Source organism: Dreissena polymorpha, chromosome 6 (assembly GCF_020536995.1).
Source record: "Dreissena polymorpha isolate Duluth1 chromosome 6, UMN_Dpol_1.0, whole genome shotgun sequence".
In the NCBI taxonomy this organism is placed as follows: domain Eukaryota; kingdom Metazoa; phylum Mollusca; class Bivalvia; order Myida; family Dreissenidae; genus Dreissena; species Dreissena polymorpha.
In genome coordinates this window covers 95,839,922-95,860,189 of record NC_068360.1, presented here as the reverse complement: position 1 = coordinate 95,860,189, position 20,268 = coordinate 95,839,922, and the positions used below count along the sequence as shown (strand labels likewise).

Sequence of the window (20,268 nt, the reverse complement as noted above, 5' to 3'; positions counted from 1 at the left end):
CTACAAAATTCATCAATCAGATAGTAATATCACCATTCCATCTAACATTTAACATTTAAAAAAGATGATACTCTATGGCCTCCCAGTACCTTCAGTAAAGTAAACGTTTCGATGTAACCGAGCTGACAAGACGACAAATTCGACAACAATCGGCCCAGCTATCGACAACACTCTAACAATGCAAACTTTATCATCAAATGCAGCGTATAAAGTCCACTTCGACACCCTTGAAAAGAAGCTCTCTGAATGTACCCACTTCTCATCTGACTTCTTGAAAATATTAAAGAAATGTTAATCACATAACGTCGAATTAAACGAGATACCTCCCCTCCTTCATAAGAGCAACAGCTTAAAAAGACGCCCGTCGATTAAGCGAACATAAATTATAATAAACACTATTAAAATTATAAAATATATATCATTTTACCACATCCTTGATATAAATAAACTTAAATTCATGAATTACCTTTTTATTTATTTAACTGATAAATGGCTACCAAGACATGTTATTTAAAAAAATGAGTACTCCAACCGTAGTAAACGTATTCAACAGTGCCCGATCACATTGAAAAAAGACCGTAGACAAGTCTTTATAATACTGATTTTTATTAAATACAATAAATTCCAAACCGAAAATTCTTCAGGTACTCAAAAGACTATTAGTGATTGGAGTGATAAACTATTCAAGGAGCTTGTAAGTTACCAATACTCTCTACACTATCGCTTTAGTTTATGTAATATGCTTTGCGTAACTGTTATGTTTCGTCGTTCTTAGTTTCGGAACCTATATTGCAGACATGTTTGAAAATGCAATTTGGTTTTGTGTGGTTTTGGGTCTTTCAGGTAAAACTGTAAATTAAATGTGTACGTATTATTATGTTTGGTAATAAAAATCATAGTATGTATATCTTAAAATTTACTGTATAATAGTAAAGGACACATTTGATTAATACGCTTTACGATTAGTAAGTGACATGTTCCCCCCCCCCCCCCAATTTAAAGACACACAGTTCAATTTTTCGCACATACATCAAGCTGCAAATATACATTGATTTTGACAAAATTAATTATGTTAACGGTGTTGCAACAGAGATTTTTTGATCCATGGTTCAGAGAGATTAGATTTCTTTTTCGATTAACTAGTGGCGAACTTTAATTATAACTAGCTAACACTTAAGTGCAGTTATCGGTAAAATGAATGCAGGCAGCGGTGTTATATGTACATTTCTTTTACAACGACTTAATTACAGCTAATGATTTTGCGCGACGCGAGACGTGTTTCAGGAACAATTTGTGTGTGATACATTTAAACTTTTGTATTGAGAGTTTATGAGACAAAAGATGTGTTAAGCAAATAAATATAAACTAAATATAGTACAAATTACCCGTCAATATGAACCTACGATCAAACGCAAAAAGCATTAATGTAAATGATGTTGATTCATTTACATTTATTGCATATGAAATTATATCCAGAATTATAATATATTGCATTATAACTTAATATAATATTTATATTTTGGGTCTTTATAAAAGGTGCCCCAAATCCCGTTTTGGTGTCTAATTCAACATCGGTGGTTGCAAACGATGCCTTAAAATTGACGTGCACTCATATCTCGGCGACTATTGTGACATTGTTGCGAAAGCCGATAGGAGGCAGTTTTTTCGACGATACTCTCATAGCAACCTCGGGCAGCTCATGTGGGCTTTTTCCAACTCAATTACCGGACGTCTTTGCTGAATGCGCTTGTGCTGGTTCTACATTTTTCTGTATCCTCAAACCTTTGTCACTGGCAAACAACGGTGATAAATGGAAGTGCTCTGTATCTGTCGGTGGTGAAACAAAAGAAAGCCAGGAAATAACAATTGCAGTGACAGGTATTTTATGAATACTCAGTTTATTATTATTTATTATTATATTATATATTATTTGTAATTATAAAATGTTAATGCTTTATCCGTGGAATGCATTTTGTTTATGTTTGGAAATGAAAATCAGGTCACAATCCTTTATCAATGTATTGTGTTGTTTGACGTAAAACTTTCTTTCTTGTGACAAAAATATCAACAGTGATCCTTTTGACAAACTTGCATAGGTATTCAACAAACAAAGTTTAGTAATTAATTATAATTTCATGAAACTGCTTAAGTATACTTTGAACGCCGATGGCAAAGCTAATACAAAATATGTGTCGTTAATACGGGAACTCTAAATTAGAACTAATTTTCTTCATTTTTCTTGAATTTGTTTAGACAAAGTGTAATTGATATTGTGAGTGGATTACTCTTTCACGACTCACGACACAAACTGCTTTTGTATGTGCAATGCGCAAAAGTTTTAATCGCTAAGATACTTTGGAATATGTAGAAAGTTGTTTTTAGAGATCTTCAAATATACTTTAAACTAAAATAATAATTTTATGTAAGAATCTCGCATCTTTTGCTAAAATGAATGTATGATTTTCATAAACTAAAATATTACTGTCTCATTGTTTTGTACATTGTAATATCGTCATTACAAATGACAAATACTGTTGCACTCTTATAAACAGCAGGAGGTCTTTATTGAAGGCAATTTAACAATATCATAACAACCACTCCACAAAAACCATACAAGCGCAACACATACACATTGATACTTTTTGGGATTTTGCCTTTAAATATCTGCTCATGTAAATTGTATCTATTATGTTGCAGCAAAGTAAGACGAATACTTCATACTTTACTCGGCATGAATAACACTCAGATTATTAACTCGGAATCGTTAGATAAATGACTCAAACAATCCTGATTGCAGACGTGCACATTGACATTATGATATAATGCTAATAAAATATATTACATAAAACATATGAATTTTAAAGTAATAAAATATGTATTATTAACTTCTAATTTTAATTAAGTTCTACATCAAATCCTGTTTTATCATTAATTTGAAGATACGTTACTGTTCCCATTTATGATTGTGTATGTTTGAAGTCATTGTTAGTGAAATATTTTTTAATGTTACGTGTTAAGATGTTTTATTTTGAATGTATGGTTATGTTTTGACGTTTATACATTGACACACGTGCCATATTTGTATTCTTTATCTTGTTTATATTTTAGAGACCTTCAAAAACGATTAAAATAAAAAAGCGCAGATGTTATTATAGTCGTTTTCTGTCGCCTTTTAAACCCGCTTTCACGCCAACAAAATTATTCTCTTATCAGAGCGTATATTTGATTCAATCTATAAACCAACACAAGTGTGCATAAGTAATACCTTCATTGCGTTAACAGTTTGGCAATTTCCTCTGTACATGCTTGTGTCTTGTTGTTAGGCAAAGAGGAAGTATTTACTAGGCAACCTGTATACATGCGTTTTGTGTGCGCGCAGTGGATCAGTTTGTTACGGCATTGACCTATTTGTAGTCCATTACATTATAAATTGAACATATCATGCAGTTGTGCACACGCAATTTATGGCCTCACGAAGTAAACATACAAAGAGAAATAATCCACGCTCAAACGTAAATTGACTAGGTTAGGAACCCTGATGTGCGTAAGTGTTGTGTTGTTATGTAAAAACTCGAAGTTAAACAAATAATTATTCACATATACACATTTTGTTGTTGTTACTCTGACTGTGACGTTTGTAGGCATATTTAATGAATGTTGTATAGACTGAAAACAAGATGCGATATGGCATAAATTAACAGAGTAACCTGTTGATTTGATAAATTACAATTTTAATGTACCATTTAAGGGCAAAGCGGTTAATCAATGGAAGTAGTAACGTTGTATACCGTTCAATATATAGACTATTAATCTGAGGTATGGTAGAATTGTATGTAAGAGATATTGCAGTGTAGTATCATTGTGTTGTGTATATGAAAATGGTCAACATATTTCAAAAAAGCACCGATGATTCCTTAATGAACGTCCGTCAGATTGACAGATTAGCTCAATTAGCCTAATTAAAGTTTAACTCTGTAATAATTAAAGTTTAACTCTTTAATAATTGAACATAATACACGAAAGCCTAATCACGAATTTCATTATATACTTATTTTTTACTAGTTAATTAAAGCAGTTATAAGGAAATGGATTCGAAAGATGAAGACCAACCAAAGAGAGCTTTTCCAATTATTTTGATATATAAAATGGTATTTGTCTGACAGACGCTTACACAGACAAAACGATTAATTACGAAAAACATCCCATACTGTTAATATGTAAAATTGATAAGATTTAAACCTGCAACATATCGTTTAGCCTAAAATCAGGTCAGCTTTTCGCATTTCTGAAGATAAATTAGCCATTATCAGTCTTACTTATTTGTTTTCGCATAGTGTCTGTTTTGTTCAACTTTTTAAACATATCTATTTCCACATTGTAACAGACATCGTAGCTTTTACTGAACCTGCAAGATAATAAATCAAAAGAAGGTTTTAATAATACTGCTTACGTGAGTCAATTTTTGGCTCTTGGTACTTTGATACATTAATTTGTCAGATAGTGTTAATTTATTCTTTCACCAGGGCGCATGATTAAGACAAGTTTACACCGACATAATATTCAACAAACAACGAATTGTGAAAAGGTATTTAATCCAAAGAGATGGCGATGAAGGCAACAATGTATAATATGCAAATGCAACAGCATGTGAACTATGCTACAGAAAGCTATGAATTGTAAAGAATGCGATTTTTTTTCTGATTTAATGTTTTGTTTTGTATTAACCGACTTATACGATCAGTTTATTAAACAATATTTTGTGTTGCCTTTTAATTTAAACAATTTTAACAAACTTTTGTCTACGTGTAGTCAACGCAACTGATTGTTCGATTGGCCAATCGAAATAATCATTAGTATATAAGTATAATTGTATAAAGAAAATAACAAGTAATAAGTGTGCATTAACACCATTATAAGCAGCATTCGATAAATCTGACTTTTTTGTTCTTGTGCAGAAGTGAACTGAATTAAAACAAGATGCGTCAGAACACTACATCAAAAAGCAGTTAAGAATCTTACGATTTATACAATAAAATAAACACATAAACTTATTACTACACTATTTACGTTTATCCTTTCGCAAATTGCTACTCACTGGGGCCGATTTGCAATTTTTGATTATTACACATAAGTATGATTAAGTGTATGTGATGTAATTCACAGACAAAACATAATGTTTGTGTTTCAGATAATGTAATACAGGTGTGTTTTAAAGAACTTGACAAAGCATAAAGGGAAAATAGATTCTCAATAAACCCATGCATTAACACATCGTTATTGAGTTATTTTATTTATTTAAAGCATTGATTTGTCATGGAGAATTAGAAATGGGTATATGTGTTAAACAATATCAATTCAAATATATTATACTTTCATGTCAATGCGCATGATACTAATAATTATATATACAGGCGTTCAATATGTTAATACGTCAAATGCACTTTAATTCTTATCGATGTAACCAATCCATAAAAGTATGTTAATGTGTTTAATTTTCAGTGTTCGATAATACTAAATTAACATAGACTTTGTCGCCTTTCATCACTTCATAATCATTATCTGAAGCTGCAGATACACGGTTAAGAACACTAATTCCCTCTGCGCCGCCATCTGATATGGCTGAATACACATGAAACGAAGTTTCAGCGAGTGTCTCGTACTGGTTCCTCTGCTGGGATTCTGAAATGAAAGTATGGCTTAAATTGATTTCAAGCGATTTGATAGTCCAAGTGGCTTTGACTACCGCTTTGCGTTAATTGGTAAAAAGGCGCTGACTCAATTTCAATGATCGATCTATGTACTGATGCGTTGTATGATAAGTCTTTCTATGTTTATGCAATCAATTAAATTAAATACACTGTTTATATATTGACCAGAATAATTTTTCTCGTATTAATATGCATAAATTAAAAAAGATCATATTGATTATTGTTTAATTTCAAATGGCAAGATTTATACACATTAGCGTATTTTCATAAAGATTTTAAATCAAACGGTTTGACCGCAGCATACATATTTAAACAACATTAATGACATGCATTAAAATATGTATACAGTTTAAAAATTCCTATAATGTGGCAATAATTATACACATTATTGTATTTTCATAAACACAAAAAAACCTGACGGTTTGATCACAGCATACACATACAAACAACATAATGACATCTATAAGCTTATTCACAAACAGACAAACATACCGACTCTGCATTCTTCATATTCGGAGCTGGTATTGACAGCTGATACATTTGTCCTGGAGCAAACAATATCATGATTCTTATTATTGCTTACAATAAAGTGTACACTTCTAGAAATAATTAACATTAGGCGTAGTATTAATCAAATTCTGAAGAATAATTCAAAACAAGCGCAGTATTATGTTCAAATCTGAAGTATAATTAACTGTAAGCGCAGTATTAATGATGATATAGATATAAACGAATCTTGTCAAATATTTCAAAATGGCTGCATACTGTCCTTTGAATAAGTCATCGTAAGGAGCACCGGCATCAGCATTTCCTGAAAACGAATAAACAAAAGACTCGACGCACAGGCAGTGCTTAAAACATGCTTAAAGTATGTTTTGCATTTATAACTTCTACTTTATTATGTATCACCACTTTAAGAGTGTAATTTAAGGATGATGCTCCGCTCCAAAATAGTTCATCAAAAAGTATACTTTTATTATCTGATATAATTATGGTCAATGGATAAGTCCACACTGTGATCACAACATTGAAACAGTGCAAAATAAGACGGTACAAACGATTGTAAAATCAAACACAAAGTAAGCCAACTGGGTATGTAATAACTAATTGAGACATTTTGCTAGCTGCTAACTCGATATATCCATGGATACATTGTGCAATCCTAGAACATGTACATTTGTACAATAAAATTAATACAGAACATACATACTTTTAAGAGTAAATGTGTTTCTACATTTCCAAAGAACAATGCATATGACTATCACAAGAGTTCCACCGACAGCCCCTCCCACTGCAGCCCCGACAGGTGAAGATGATCCATTATCTAATTAAATGCATACAACAGTGTGCGTTGATATGTGTTTTTTACAGCCTTATTATAAATCACATCTATTGACATATTTCATTTTTATGGCAATTAGACGTATTAAAATATTGGCAGTGTTTAAATATCGGTAGCCAATAAACACAAAGTGTAATACAAAGAGAAAAAATACAATTTAACTAGTATATTAAGTGCAATTATTTATATTATTTATTATATGTTAAGGAATTAAAGAGTGTTTCTTGAAATCAAGCTCCCACGTTTATCATCAAGAATGGTTATAGGGAAAAGTGTTTTTAGGATTGTGTGGGAACGTATGGTCTACGGACACACCGAACACCCGACCGACCGAACAACCGTCGAGTTGCAAGAAATATATCCACGCTTCTTTGAAACTGGTTTTTTAAAATTAATGTTTACATATATATCTCATTAATATTTAATATGCATTAACGGGATACATTTTTGATAATTATTTAAAGCTTTTCAAAATATATTTAGCGCGCATACTCATTTTTGATAAAATATGTTCTACAAATTAAATTTTTCAAATAAAAATAGCCTTGATGTTAATATTTTACAGCTTTATTTTGCACGATATAACACAACGATTTGATGATATAGCTTCATAATGCCTACAATTATACGTATGAAATTTATATACACACAATTCGTCATTTACGATCACCTATACTCAATAATTCATCTAATGACATCATCTTAATTTGAACATAAACATTTTTAACTTGCGTCACCACCTTATAACGGCAACTACAAAGCAGAGAGGTCGAAATCGAAATGCATAGTGTCATTCTTACCTCACGTGCAGATTCAGAGATAATGGAAAAATGCGTACCAGCTCGTGTAGCCAATGTTAAAACAATAGTTTCATCTGATCTACCAACTTAATTTTCTGCAAACATTTTGAACTGATAAGAGGTTCCGGCAACCAGTCCTTCAATCGCTGTTCGAGTGATATCTTCAAATATAGTTTTGTAAGTCCAATTGTTTCCCGTTTCTTGTTTGTATCCTATAACGAACCATTGATTTTCCCCGCCGTTAAATCCCGGTTTCCATTCAACGATTACAGTGTTGTCTGTTACCGGATCTTCAGATACACGGAAATGCTCTGGTATAGCTGGCTGTCCTGAAAACAGGAATTGTAAAACACCTTTAATCTATCCATATTTAACGATACATTGTGTAAAAAGTCGATCGGAAATACGCAAATACAATATATCAAGTTTTTACTTTAAAATAATTGCATAATATTAGTACCATTCGCTTGAATTACAAATGTCTGTTCTGTGGTGCCAATGTCATTGTTCACTTTAACCGTATAGTTTGTAAAATCGTCATCCTGCACTTGCAATATTGAAAGGTTTGTCTGAAGTCTGTCTTGAGAAATTTGAATATATAGTCTTCTCGTAGCATTGACAATGAACCATTCTTCGTTTACTTTTTTCCGCCAAACAAATGCAGATGAAGAGCTTAGCGGAGGATACGCAACGATAGTGTACGTTAGAGTTACACTACTGTTAGTTTTCGTCCAAACTTTAGGTGTCGCGGGCATAAATGGAGAAGATCTCGGTGCACCTTCATTTACATAAAGTTTTAATTATTACTCATACGTTAACTGAAAATGGTTAGCAACACGAGACGTAGAAACAATAAGCAAATACATGTAGTAACTCACATCTGATCTTGATCTCAATCTCTCGCACCTGCTGAACTTTATTGTGCGTGTTGTTTGCCCTGCATTGGTAGATACCCATGTCATATTCACATCGTGCATGAGAAATAGATGCGGATATTGTGTTGTTATAATTTCCTCTTATTAAATTATTTTCACTGCGAGTATTATTTATTAGAAGCATAGACGCCAAAGGGTCTCCGTCAGAATCACATTGTAATATCACAGTTTGACTTTCGTTTACCGTAATATTTGGCACATTCTCAAATCCGGTGGCATAAAACCTTGTAATATTGGCGGCGTCTACAAAGTAATTTGATCATGCACATTTTTTTTTAAAATTTAGGCAGTTAAACGTATTAGGAAATCAAGCTAAAGTTTAAAGCAATTAGATTTTCATCATGTAAAATGTCTTAAAAAGGAGTGCATACATATACGTATTTACTACTCACTTACATTGTACATCAACGTAAAACATGGTTTCGTCGTATGCCGGAAGTACACAACACCCTGTAGGTGTCATTGTGTTGTTAGCTTGGCATTTGTAAAAGCCTTCGTGAATGGTCTGCATGTTTGGCAACACAAGTCCTTGGTCTCGTCCAACAGTGCGAGATATATCCACGTGTATCCATGAAAAGCTCGTCTCAGGTGGATTCCCAAAAGTGACAGGGCATGTTACAGACAATGTCTGGTTTCTCAAAACGGTTTTATTCTCAATATTGTGTACAGCATCAGGAACTGGAATAACCAATCGCACAACGAGTATTTCGCATTAAATGACGTTTATATGCATGAAAGCTCTATTTCAGAATGTAATAGCTTATTCAAGTAAGTTTATTTATAATAGGGCTCAACGGATGTAAATCTATCGGTATTCCATTATAGATTAACAAAATATTAACGCTGTGACTTACATAATATGTCAAGTGTAAAGATCGAATTGGCATGGCCAGTTATGACTTGTGGTGAGAATGTTGAGTTCATAACATTAGTGACATCAAGTGTGTATTGACTATTCGAAAGTACGCGTGGTATTGTGAGTTGTTGTCCATCATGTTTCATTCCGTCTGGCAGTGTCCACGAATAGCTCGTGGGAGGAGGGTTGCTCTTACTAGTACAATTAATATTCAGTGGTTTATTTGTTATTGCCCGTATTGTATTTTCTGTTATCAACTTATCGCCGATTGAACAGGTTGGGATTGACGGAGAATCTGTGAAGAAACAACGTGTTTTTCAAGGTTGTCCATGATATAGATACTATAAAAGTTTATTAACACATTTTGCAGGTGCCAGTCAATTAGTGTGTCCTTTAAAAGACAGTCACATAAAGCTTGTGATTCAATTAATAATGAATTCCGAAAATTCTTAACTATAAGTTATCGAATTAAAAGTCATTAAACAATTGACAGGGTTTAAATCAATGGATTAGAAGTTGTATTGGATTGCTTTTCAAATATTACACATAGTGTTAGCACATTAATCTTTACATATTTAAGCACATAGCAGTATAATACTTATCTTCATACCTTTATGTTGGTATTTTTTCAAATTAATAAAGTATAATAATATGAAAAATATTATTAAAGATAAATAGAGATAAATTAAACGCTATCTTTTGTTTTGAGAATCTAGTAATAATTTCGTTTAAGTAGTATACGACTGATGTAAATACAACAAAATACGACGTTTAATGTTATCAATGAAAAAAAATCTAAATCATCATAATCAACACGTAATGATGGATATTATATTTTTTACTAAGGGAAATAAGACACATGGTCATAAAAAAACACACACTATTTAATCAAATGAAAAAAGTATTATTTTCAGCGAATAAGTCATCACATTGAGACAATAACACGTAGACGTTAGTAAGTTAATAACCGGTATTGTATTTATGTGTTAAACATTAATTATACTTACATAAAATGTTTATCAATAAATCCGTGGTATTATATGTTGGTATTATAGTTCCATATGTTGGCTGTAAAGCACTTGTGGCCCTGCAGGTGATGACATCCGTGTTTACTCTATTGTCCAATGTCACGTTTATTGCTTTGTTGTTAATCACGGAACGGTTTGATAATATCCATGATATGTTTGGCTTTGGATTTCCAGAGGAGTTGCATTCTAGCGACACAGTACTGTTAAGTATCACATTCATTGTGTCGCTGATAATCACCGATTTGTGTTGAATTGTCGGCCTTGATGGGAAAACTTTGAAAATGTCAAAATTCAGTTATTAATATTCATAACTAATTACACAAATATTTTAATTAATAGAGACTTGAACGGAAAGGACAACCAAAAATATTGAAAAAGTAATTAACAATAATCGTTACATTCGATTAAATCAGTCAGTATTAAAATGCCCTTACCTAACACATCTAGATTAATTCTCCGGTTGGATATGATTTGCCCGTATCCATTTGAGACATTGCAATATATAGTTGAACCGTGATCTTCAGCTGTAGGTGTAATCGCCAGAGTACTCGTCGTTACGCCTCCTGTTGTTTCACTACTACTACGTGATGTAATATCTACATGGTTGGTGTCATTCGAAAGTGTTTTTCTATCTAAATACCACTTAATAGAGGGTGCTGGGCGGCCCTCTGAGGATATGCATTTAATGACGCTGGTGGCAACGCCTTGTAACACGGAAATCGTCTGTATGTCAGGAGTCAATGTTACAAATGTCACCGGAACTTTACATAATGAGAAAAAAAAAAAAAGGCGATTGTTAATTCTTATATTTTGAAGATAATTCTACAAAGCTATACGCTTTTACGCTAGGATATATAAGCCGAGGCTTAATTATATAAATCGAATTGTTCTGTTCGTTAGTAATGAAGCTTATAAAGCGTACTCTGTTATTGAATTTGAAAAACATACCGGAGTGTTCTAAAGTCAGCGATGACATGTTCGTTGTATAAGGAATGGCACACGAATAATTACCAACAGATGAACGTGTAAAATTCATAATTGTCAAATTGAACGTTCTTGTCTCAGTTTCGTATGCTAATATGTACATACTCTTGTTGTTTACACCTAAGGACCCAAAAAGGTTTTGTGCTATTCTTGAACCATTGTGATTAAAATCTGTTAAAGATGTTGAAGGGCAAACTTGACACGCCAGAGAAACAGGAGATCCCAGATCTACAATATTCGTTCTTGCCGACAGGGTTATTTTACAGGAACTGATTTCTGGAACATAAAAAGCTACATCACTGAAATTAATGATGAGACTATCCATGGTACGAAAACAGAGATCTACCAACTGATAATTTGAATACATTCTTAAATAAATAGGCATCATACTAATTATGTATACGTATCATATGTATACGTACCTTTTACATATATTGAAAGTGTCAACCACATTGGTATGGTCATTATCGAGAGTCTCATGTTGAGTCCCTCTTGATAGTTCATTAAATTTAATACTATGAATACCATGCTAAGAGATATGCATCAATACGACCCATATATAAGCTGTAAACCGCAGATGAGATGTCCCTAAAGCGAAAGGAAAAAATCCTCGTAAACACAGAACATTACACCTTCATTTTCATAGTAAATAATAACTACTACTACTACTACTACTGCAGCTACTGATACTGTTACTGCTACTGCCACTGCTACTGATACTACTAGTGCTACTAGTTCTGCTACTACTTCTACTACTACTACTACTACTACTACTACTACTACTACTACTACTACTACTACTTCTACTACTACTTATACTAACTACTACTACTACATCAACACAACCAACAAATTTGTATGTGATGTAACACCTCACGAAAGGCCTATACCAGCATTAAGTGCATTTGCAATCAGTAACATTTAATACCTTACACAATGAAAACAGACGCAAAATGTGCTCGAATCACGGACGTAAAATAATATATGCTTATTGAACTTTAGTATTTCTTTCTAGTAACAGTGATCTTGATGAAACTGGCCCCAAAATAAGTTCATGCTAGTTGTGCTTGTGAATTGTCTAAACATAATTCTGCAAGAAATGCAGCTAATATTTATGGTTCATTGTCAATGACCTCATCTGAATAACCCGCAGCCATATACGACGTTTCAATTAAACATTTGTAGATGTTGAATTTATATTTACTTAATGCTTGTAAAGAGAATTTCAACTTACGTGTTAACCTTTACATTATATTTCTAAAGGCGCAAACTAATAGGCTGGTCAGTCTTATAGTGTCTGTTAATAAAGACTCTGAATACATATGCACAGTTCAATGCCAGTACCTGTCATTGGCGTCGCACTGAAGTGCGGCGACCAGTATGTAATACGTTTTTTTCGCATATGGGCGGAGAAGTTATTTTACGGATCAATGTATATTTTTTTGTTGTCAGAATATCTTTCAGAGTTGTGATTTTTTGTGTAAATTAGTGTAAATAAGTACTGCATTTGTGCCTATTACATTTACTACAATATTTATTGCCAATAATGCAAAGCTAATTCTTTTAATTAATAACTGATCACAGGGACTGGGCAATAATAAAAGATCACAAGGACTGGGCAAATACGCGAACCGGTGAAATTTTCTTGTTTTGTATAAAAACAAAAACTTCTTTCTTCCACTATCCTAGCAACCACCTAGTTACAAATAAAGGCGCTATAGAGCGCGAAGCGCGACACGTATTATTAATTGGAATAATGAGTCTTGATAAAGAAGCAGCCGCTTATCAATGAGGAGCACCATCACAGCACCCCAGTCTCATTACCATCAAGTCCCCCTACTGGTTTTTTGTTAAAAAAACACATATAGAAGGCCGCAGGCGTAACCCGTATCTTGCCAATTGTATGGACCCTTTGGTATGGACCTTTAACCCCGCTCACTATCCAGCGTTTAAACTTCCGGGTTTACATTCAAACCGACTATTAATAGCTTATGAATATCTTAGTTAGAAGGTGATTTTTCATGCGTTTCCGTAGTGTAGTGGTTACACGCTCGCTTCACATGTGAGAGGCCCAAGGTTCGAGCCCTAGTAGAATCAAATTATTGTATTTGTGTTCTATGTTAACTTTTTGTTTTGATGTAGACATTTTTGTTTAAATAAATATGCTTTTTTATTGTAACCATTTTTTGTTTTTATTTTTCCCATAAAATATATGTGTGAGAGGGTGGGGGAGTCGTAAACACATAAAAACTTTCACAGTGTTTTCATATAAATGAGTACTCAACCCCTATGGTAAATGAGCAACGTAAGAATAAGTTTAGAATCATATCCCCTTAAAGTTGAGAAAAATATGAAATAACGCTTACAAGATGAAGCAGATTTTTAAAAACCTACACAGTTCTGTTCCATTAATGAAAACTACACACAGATGCCAGTAAAAAGGGAAAATAATGTAATAAATAAAATGAACTACGAAAAATTTGGGGGTTACAACACAAAATCATAGAGAATGGTTATTTGGGAGTTATAACACAACATCATAAATAATGGTTATTTGGGGGTTATAAAACAAAATCATAGATAATGGTTATACCAGTATCTTTTTCTATTTTGTTTAAAATAATCGGCCAATATATTAATATCTACAGTGGAAAAAAATCGTTCCATGTAACTTCATCGAGTGCCTTTTACACTGAAATTCCCGACGCCCTTAAATGCTTGGCATCAATACTTATCTTGTTGATATATGGAGTAATTCGAAAGAGACATGATTTTGCTTAATTGAAGGTCAGAGTTATGAGCTTTGGTGTTTTACATCGAAAGATGATCTCAAAACATGCCTGAAATTTTATTTGAATAGATACGGAGCGTGCAAATTGCAACATTCTTTAATCAAACTGTAACCGGACTTTCGTAAGTACAATAATCATGCAAAAGAACGCTGGAAACAGTTATAGGTCCTAGTAAGTTAATTATAATAAAGACCCTGAAAACATATTCTTCATTATATTTCTTTGGAAAATATAGAAAATGGTAAAGCTACAGGTTAACCCTTAGAGCATTAAACATGGGCATAATTCTGATAAAATTCAGGAGAGTTATGGATTGATGCTACCACACGCAATGACCTCAAAGCATATGTGTGATTTGTCATTTGAATAGTTTTACCTGAAGTGAAAACAGTGACATCAAGATGTATTACCTTTACCTTAATCAAAGAATTATTAGGAGCCCGATATGCTAAAAGTGTGACTACGACTTTAAAACAACACGGTTTCACTATAAATATATCCAAGAAAAACTGCCACATCAATGGCATCCATGTTTTGTTTTCAGACTAAAACCATTTTCGAACTCGGCTGAGATATTATCAGAAAAAACGTTTATATTAAGATTCATGAAGATTGGCAAAAATGTGACTGCAAGTGTTCACAACGTTTCAATTCATCCATATCAGGAAAAGGCCCCGCCCCCTTAATTTCATGTTTTTAACGGACCAAATGTTTACATCCTTACCAAGATATCATTAAAACATATGCGCTGACCAAGTTTCATGATGACTGGAATAAACTGTGACCTCTTGAGTGACACAACGATTTTAAATACAGCCGTATAAGACAAACTGCCACGCCGGTGGCGGCGAATTTAGTGTACAATGATTTGACAATGTTCGGACTTGGCTGAGATATAATGAATAAAAATGTTTATAACAAGTTGCATGGTGATAAAATTGACAACTTCGACAACTAGAGTGCTAACCAGGTTTCAGTGTAGCCAAATCAGCAAAAACTGCCCACACATCAGGCCGCAAGTTTTTGCAACGAACCCAAACTATATATCAACTCGGCTGCGATATTTTTTTTAAGAACAATAGTTCTGACAAAGTGTGAAGATGTTCGGACTAAAATTCGATAACAATGTTCCACTTAAGCAAACAAACACTGCGCCGCACCTGAATGGTGGCCATGTTGTTTAACAGACCGAAACCATTTTCCCACTGTTTCGAGACCGCATTAAAATCATGCTCTGATCAAGTTTCATACACAATGCACAAAATCATGTGTTTTCTATGGCGTACACATTTTGTTTCTTTATATTAAAAGTGACATAGTTTTCTCCTTTACATTTCCCAGTTGCTAATCAGACCGCGATATCATTTGGGCTTTTAATCGGTCTAAGTTTAATGAAGTTTGGACAATAAATGAACATATATTGTTAACATGGCAAGTGTGTAAAACTCACTGCGAACGACGGATAAAAGCGATAACAAAAGCTCACCATGAGCAAGTTGAGTTCAAGTGAACTTAACATATCATATAAATTGAATCTGTAGTACAGCTAAAAATGTGTCACAGACACAGATGTTTCAACAACACATGTTTGAACACAGACAAATCAACTATAAATATTCAACATTAAAAAAAATATAGAGGGCCATACTTTAGCCAAAACAGGTCGCAGCAAAATTCCTATCTGAAATATCGTCTTCACATGTAGATCATTCAGTCATGTTTAAGCGATCCGCCAAGCAGAAAGAGAAATATTTACCGAGACAGTTTATCTTAGTGAAGAACATACAAAGGATCGTAATTTTGCAAAAATCCTTCAAGGTTAAAATGTCTTCATTCGTCATTATCTACATCATTCCGCCTTAAACGTGTGTGCGGGATCCGTATATGCCCTTTTAACATGTATTTCATAAAGAAATTCCATTCAGCTGGTGTAAACATGTATAAATACCCCGTTTAAATTACACGACTGTATTCTTGAACAGTAATTATTGGTAATTTAAACCAGACAAACGTTTTGTGAGTTAAACTTAATTTATATGCAAGAATACAAAACAACAAATATTTCAACACAATTTTTCAACAACAAAGGAACTTCAAAACATAAACAACTATTATTTTTATTTACTGACCTACTGATAAATAAAATTAAGATTCAAATCGGAATACCAAACCAGGCCTATAATAAATTACGAAACATGATTTGATTATATCAGAGATAGAGAATAGTTTAATCATCAACAGCAAATGAACCTGAAATATGTAAAAAAAAATACATAAGATTGTAAGCCCTAAAACAAATTTAATGAAGATTAACCAAAGTTATAATGAGCAACATATCAAAGGAAATGGACATCAATTAAACAAATTCAGAAACTGTGAAAATACTATTTTAGACAGTTAAAAACATTCTGAATAAAAAAAATCCACTTAATGTATCCTTTGTAATTAATTGATGAATATGTCATGATTTAAATTGTCATTATAAGTTTCAACACATTAAGTAAACAACGTAAAACCGATGCATCACGTTGATGGCGGCAGACATTCAGGCAAAAAACAGGAGGGTCATAGTGGCTCTGAAGCGCTTACTGAGTTCAAGGTAAACATACTGTCGAAGACTTTACCATGTGACCTAGATGTTTTACCAGGTGACCTAGATGTTGATCCACAATAACACCTATTCAAACTTGACATAGATATTGTCAGCCAAAGGTTTATAGTTATAAATGTTTCTGGGGGAGCGTGCAAAAGGCATCGAATCAAGATATCCTTAGGCTTATGTTTCGGTATTTTCTAACTGCATCCAACGCAGCTCTGTGTCTAGTTTATACAGGTAATTATAAATTTTCGCCTAATGAACCCCTTATACATAACACTGAACACCCCATATTCATGAAAGTGTATTGCGGGTGTTAGGTACTTAGAAAAATTTAGTGGGAGTGTCAACGAATTTGCATATTGCAGAAAACTGATCTATATCTTAATATGTTTGTTGATCCAATTGGATCTATTGGTTATTCGTCAATGTTTAGGGTCCGTTTTTATACAGATCCCTGAAATACTTACTACCATAAAACTACTTTGTTTTGTATAAAAGACTTAATGCAGAACACTACTTAAGTTGCCAAACGGACTACTTGTGTCTACGGCAAATAACACGTGAAAGCTTAAGGGTAAACTCATATCTAGATTTGCTTCCCGTTTACGTTACTACACCGCACACGTTAAAAGTTTTTCTGGGAAAATGTCCGCAAGTCTGCAACAAAATTTCTTACTGAGGAAGATAATTTGAAGACCAAGATGTTCAATAAAGACATGTTTTAAAAGAAACAGTCTTAAGAGTAATTTCTAAAAAAGACACAGACATTATCTTTAATAAGTAATTAAAATTATTTAAGTTAAAATTTCAGTGCGTTGAGAAAACCCTTAAGAATTTCGAACGTTAATAAAATCACTCCTCAAGGTTAAGTGTATTCTAAAGTTGTCTAACTTCCTGGTGCGATGACATTGACAATTTTACTCATACATAAAAAATTCAATTTCTAGGTAGCGCTATTTAAAGAAGATGTATCAATACTGATAATTGTATTTGCATTTATCTGTGTTAATAGTTCTGCACTGTTTGACATATGCGTAGATAAACGACGCAACCATTTATCAGACAATAGGAAACACAATTACAATTGTTTAAAATTGCGAACACTCCGTTATTTCATGTTAAATATACGATTTAAAAGTAATTTAAATAATAGAAAAAATATATTCATGTTTGCTATCAGAGAAATACTCATGCATGCCAATTAAACGTTAGTCAGAACGCCATTGATTTGACTGGGAGTTGTATTTAATATCTAACACGGATGCATTCATCACGTACATGTACTTAAGTCTTTATGCAATGTATACGTGTCGAATTGTATGTCATTGGACTGTATTCTTCGTGATCGGTATCCTTGTTGATATAGTGCTTACGTTCGCTGGGTTTAAGATTAAGATAGGTTATGTGCGTTTGTGGCTCTGATCTAATGGGTAAAGTCACACGGTTATATAGGTCTCGGGTAATGGAAAGTATTGTATGCAGCACGGATTGGTGGTCAAGGGTTACCCACCACGGTAGGGAGTGTCGTGTTAGATATAGTTGTTATAGGTCAACTGTATCTGGGTCTCGGGTTCGGGTATATCGAATATTAATACCACGTATGTGGCGCTTGCGTTCACAATTGTTGGTAGAGACACCATGGTCTGAGGGCATCTTGTTGTGACATAGCGAGGCATATGGAAAAACGATGGTCTGTGGGTCTCGGGTACTGATTAACCGACTATATGGTTCACGGTTTATGGGTCTATGGTTATGTTATTAATATCGGAATAAGGAGTCAGTGGCTCTCGACTCTAGACTCGTCACATACCTTTGAGTTAAATATTCCGAGCGATTGTACGGACACTGTCGTAACCTATGGGTATCGCTTTATATGATTTATAAATAAATAAATCGCATTTGAATAATTTTAGGTTGCTTTAAGCTTAACAAAATGCTTATTGATTTCATCTTGTTGAACTTCTCTTTTGTAATGTAATAACATGAATATTAAGAATAAAAATCGTATGTATATCATAAGGTATAAAGTACAAAAAACTTCTTTTATAAGAATCACATTTCATATCGGAGACTACGATTTGCAATGGACTCTTTTCATGATGAAGAATTATTCGTAATAATAAGTTTACAAAGCATTAACAATTTGATTAAAACTATTAAGTAACTTAATCTAAAGCAATAGTATGATTATCAAATTTCCAAAAATACTCGTAACTATGTACCTATAACACTGGTGACTTAATAGTAAGCAGTTGCAACTTACTAACTATCATTAACACGTGTGTATTCGTCAAAAATGCGATATAATACAAACATAGATAACCAATATAGGAACGTTGCTTGGAATAGATTTGTTATTTTGAATCGAAATGGGAAGAGGACAACGACAACGAGCGAGGCATGGTATTGTAAAGCGCATGGGAGGGGGGGGGGCTAGAGGGTTAAGGTAAGTGTTAGGGTTAGGGTTACGGGTCGGGTCTGGGTAAGGGTTAACCTTTACCCTAACCTTAACCCGACCCCTAACTCTAACCCTAACCTTAAGATAACACGGGCATATCTCCCCTAATACCATGCCTCGCTCGTTGTTGTTGTCCTCTTCCCCATGTCAACAGTGCGCATGAATTTCAATGTTCACGACGCGATATGACTCACTGGTTCAATCATAGCTTCATGTATACCCTTGCCGCCATTTACAACCACCTAATTATGGTCTTGTACAACAGTAATGTTATTTAAATTGATTTAAAAAAATGTTTGTATTTTCTGTAACAACGTTTACTGTTAACAATATACAAAATTGCATACGCATGTTAAACTATTAAGAAAATAACACGGATTTTCTTTAAAAAATGAAATACCAGAAATCATTGCATATCTTCAATAATTGGATCAATCTTTAACACTTTTTCAGAGGTGACACTGCGTCGAATGTACATGAATTAGTATAAACCAAATACGTACATACATATACTTACAAAGTGTTTTGTGATCTTATCGAACGACAACTCCGCTCGGCGATTGTCTGACATGATCCATAAACATAGTTTAATTGTCCCTTTTCTTAAAACGTTTTAAGATATACGCGCGTTTAATTGTATAGCTTGTTGTAATAGTGAATTATGTAATTGTGACGATACAATCATCATATAGACAAGTAAGCACTCCGACTATTATTTACCTGCCACTTTTTTCCCAACGAAACAGCTAAAGAAATAGAGTGAACA

At 33.4% G+C, this 20,268-nt stretch overlaps 2 protein-coding genes across 2 annotated transcripts in view; one reads left to right on the top strand and one right to left on the bottom strand.

Moving 5' to 3' along the window:
• The window catches only part of LOC127833551 (hemicentin-1-like), a 31,982-nt gene extending 11,714 nt beyond the window's left edge, over positions 1–20,268 (bottom strand). Inside the window, exons 1-12 of the transcript XR_008027474.1 lie at positions 20,020–20,268; positions 12,076–12,241; positions 11,618–11,929; positions 11,104–11,430; positions 10,649–10,942; positions 9,640–9,936; positions 9,182–9,463; positions 8,729–9,028; positions 8,311–8,628; positions 7,889–8,179; positions 6,919–7,032; positions 6,501–6,519 (exon numbers count right to left, since the gene is read on the bottom strand). The gene's annotated coding sequence lies outside the window, so the exon portion shown is untranslated. Of the gene's footprint in view, positions 6,520–6,918; positions 7,033–7,888; positions 8,180–8,310; positions 8,629–8,728; positions 9,029–9,181; positions 9,464–9,639; positions 9,937–10,648; positions 10,943–11,103; positions 11,431–11,617; positions 11,930–12,075; positions 12,242–20,019 lie in introns of the transcript that reaches the window.
• LOC127833560 (uncharacterized) lies at positions 754–2,885 on the top strand. The gene is made up of 3 exons (XM_052358870.1): positions 754–843; positions 1,537–1,878; positions 2,698–2,885. Exons 1-3 carry the CDS (start codon positions 798–800, stop codon positions 2,703–2,705), a joined length of 396 nt encoding a protein of 131 aa, XP_052214830.1. The 5' UTR covers positions 754–797; the 3' UTR covers positions 2,706–2,885.

What these genes read in the sequence shown, in the direction of transcription:
- LOC127833560 (XM_052358870.1), top strand. Translation starts at nt 798, where the DNA reads ATGTTTGAAAATGCAATTTGGTTTTGTGTGGTTTTGGGTCTTTCAG. An exon ending in TGTGGTTTTGGGTCTTTCAG is followed by an intron (nt 844 to 1,536) that starts GTAAAACTGTAA and finishes TCTTTATAAAAG; the next exon opens with GTGCCCCAAATCCCGTTTTG.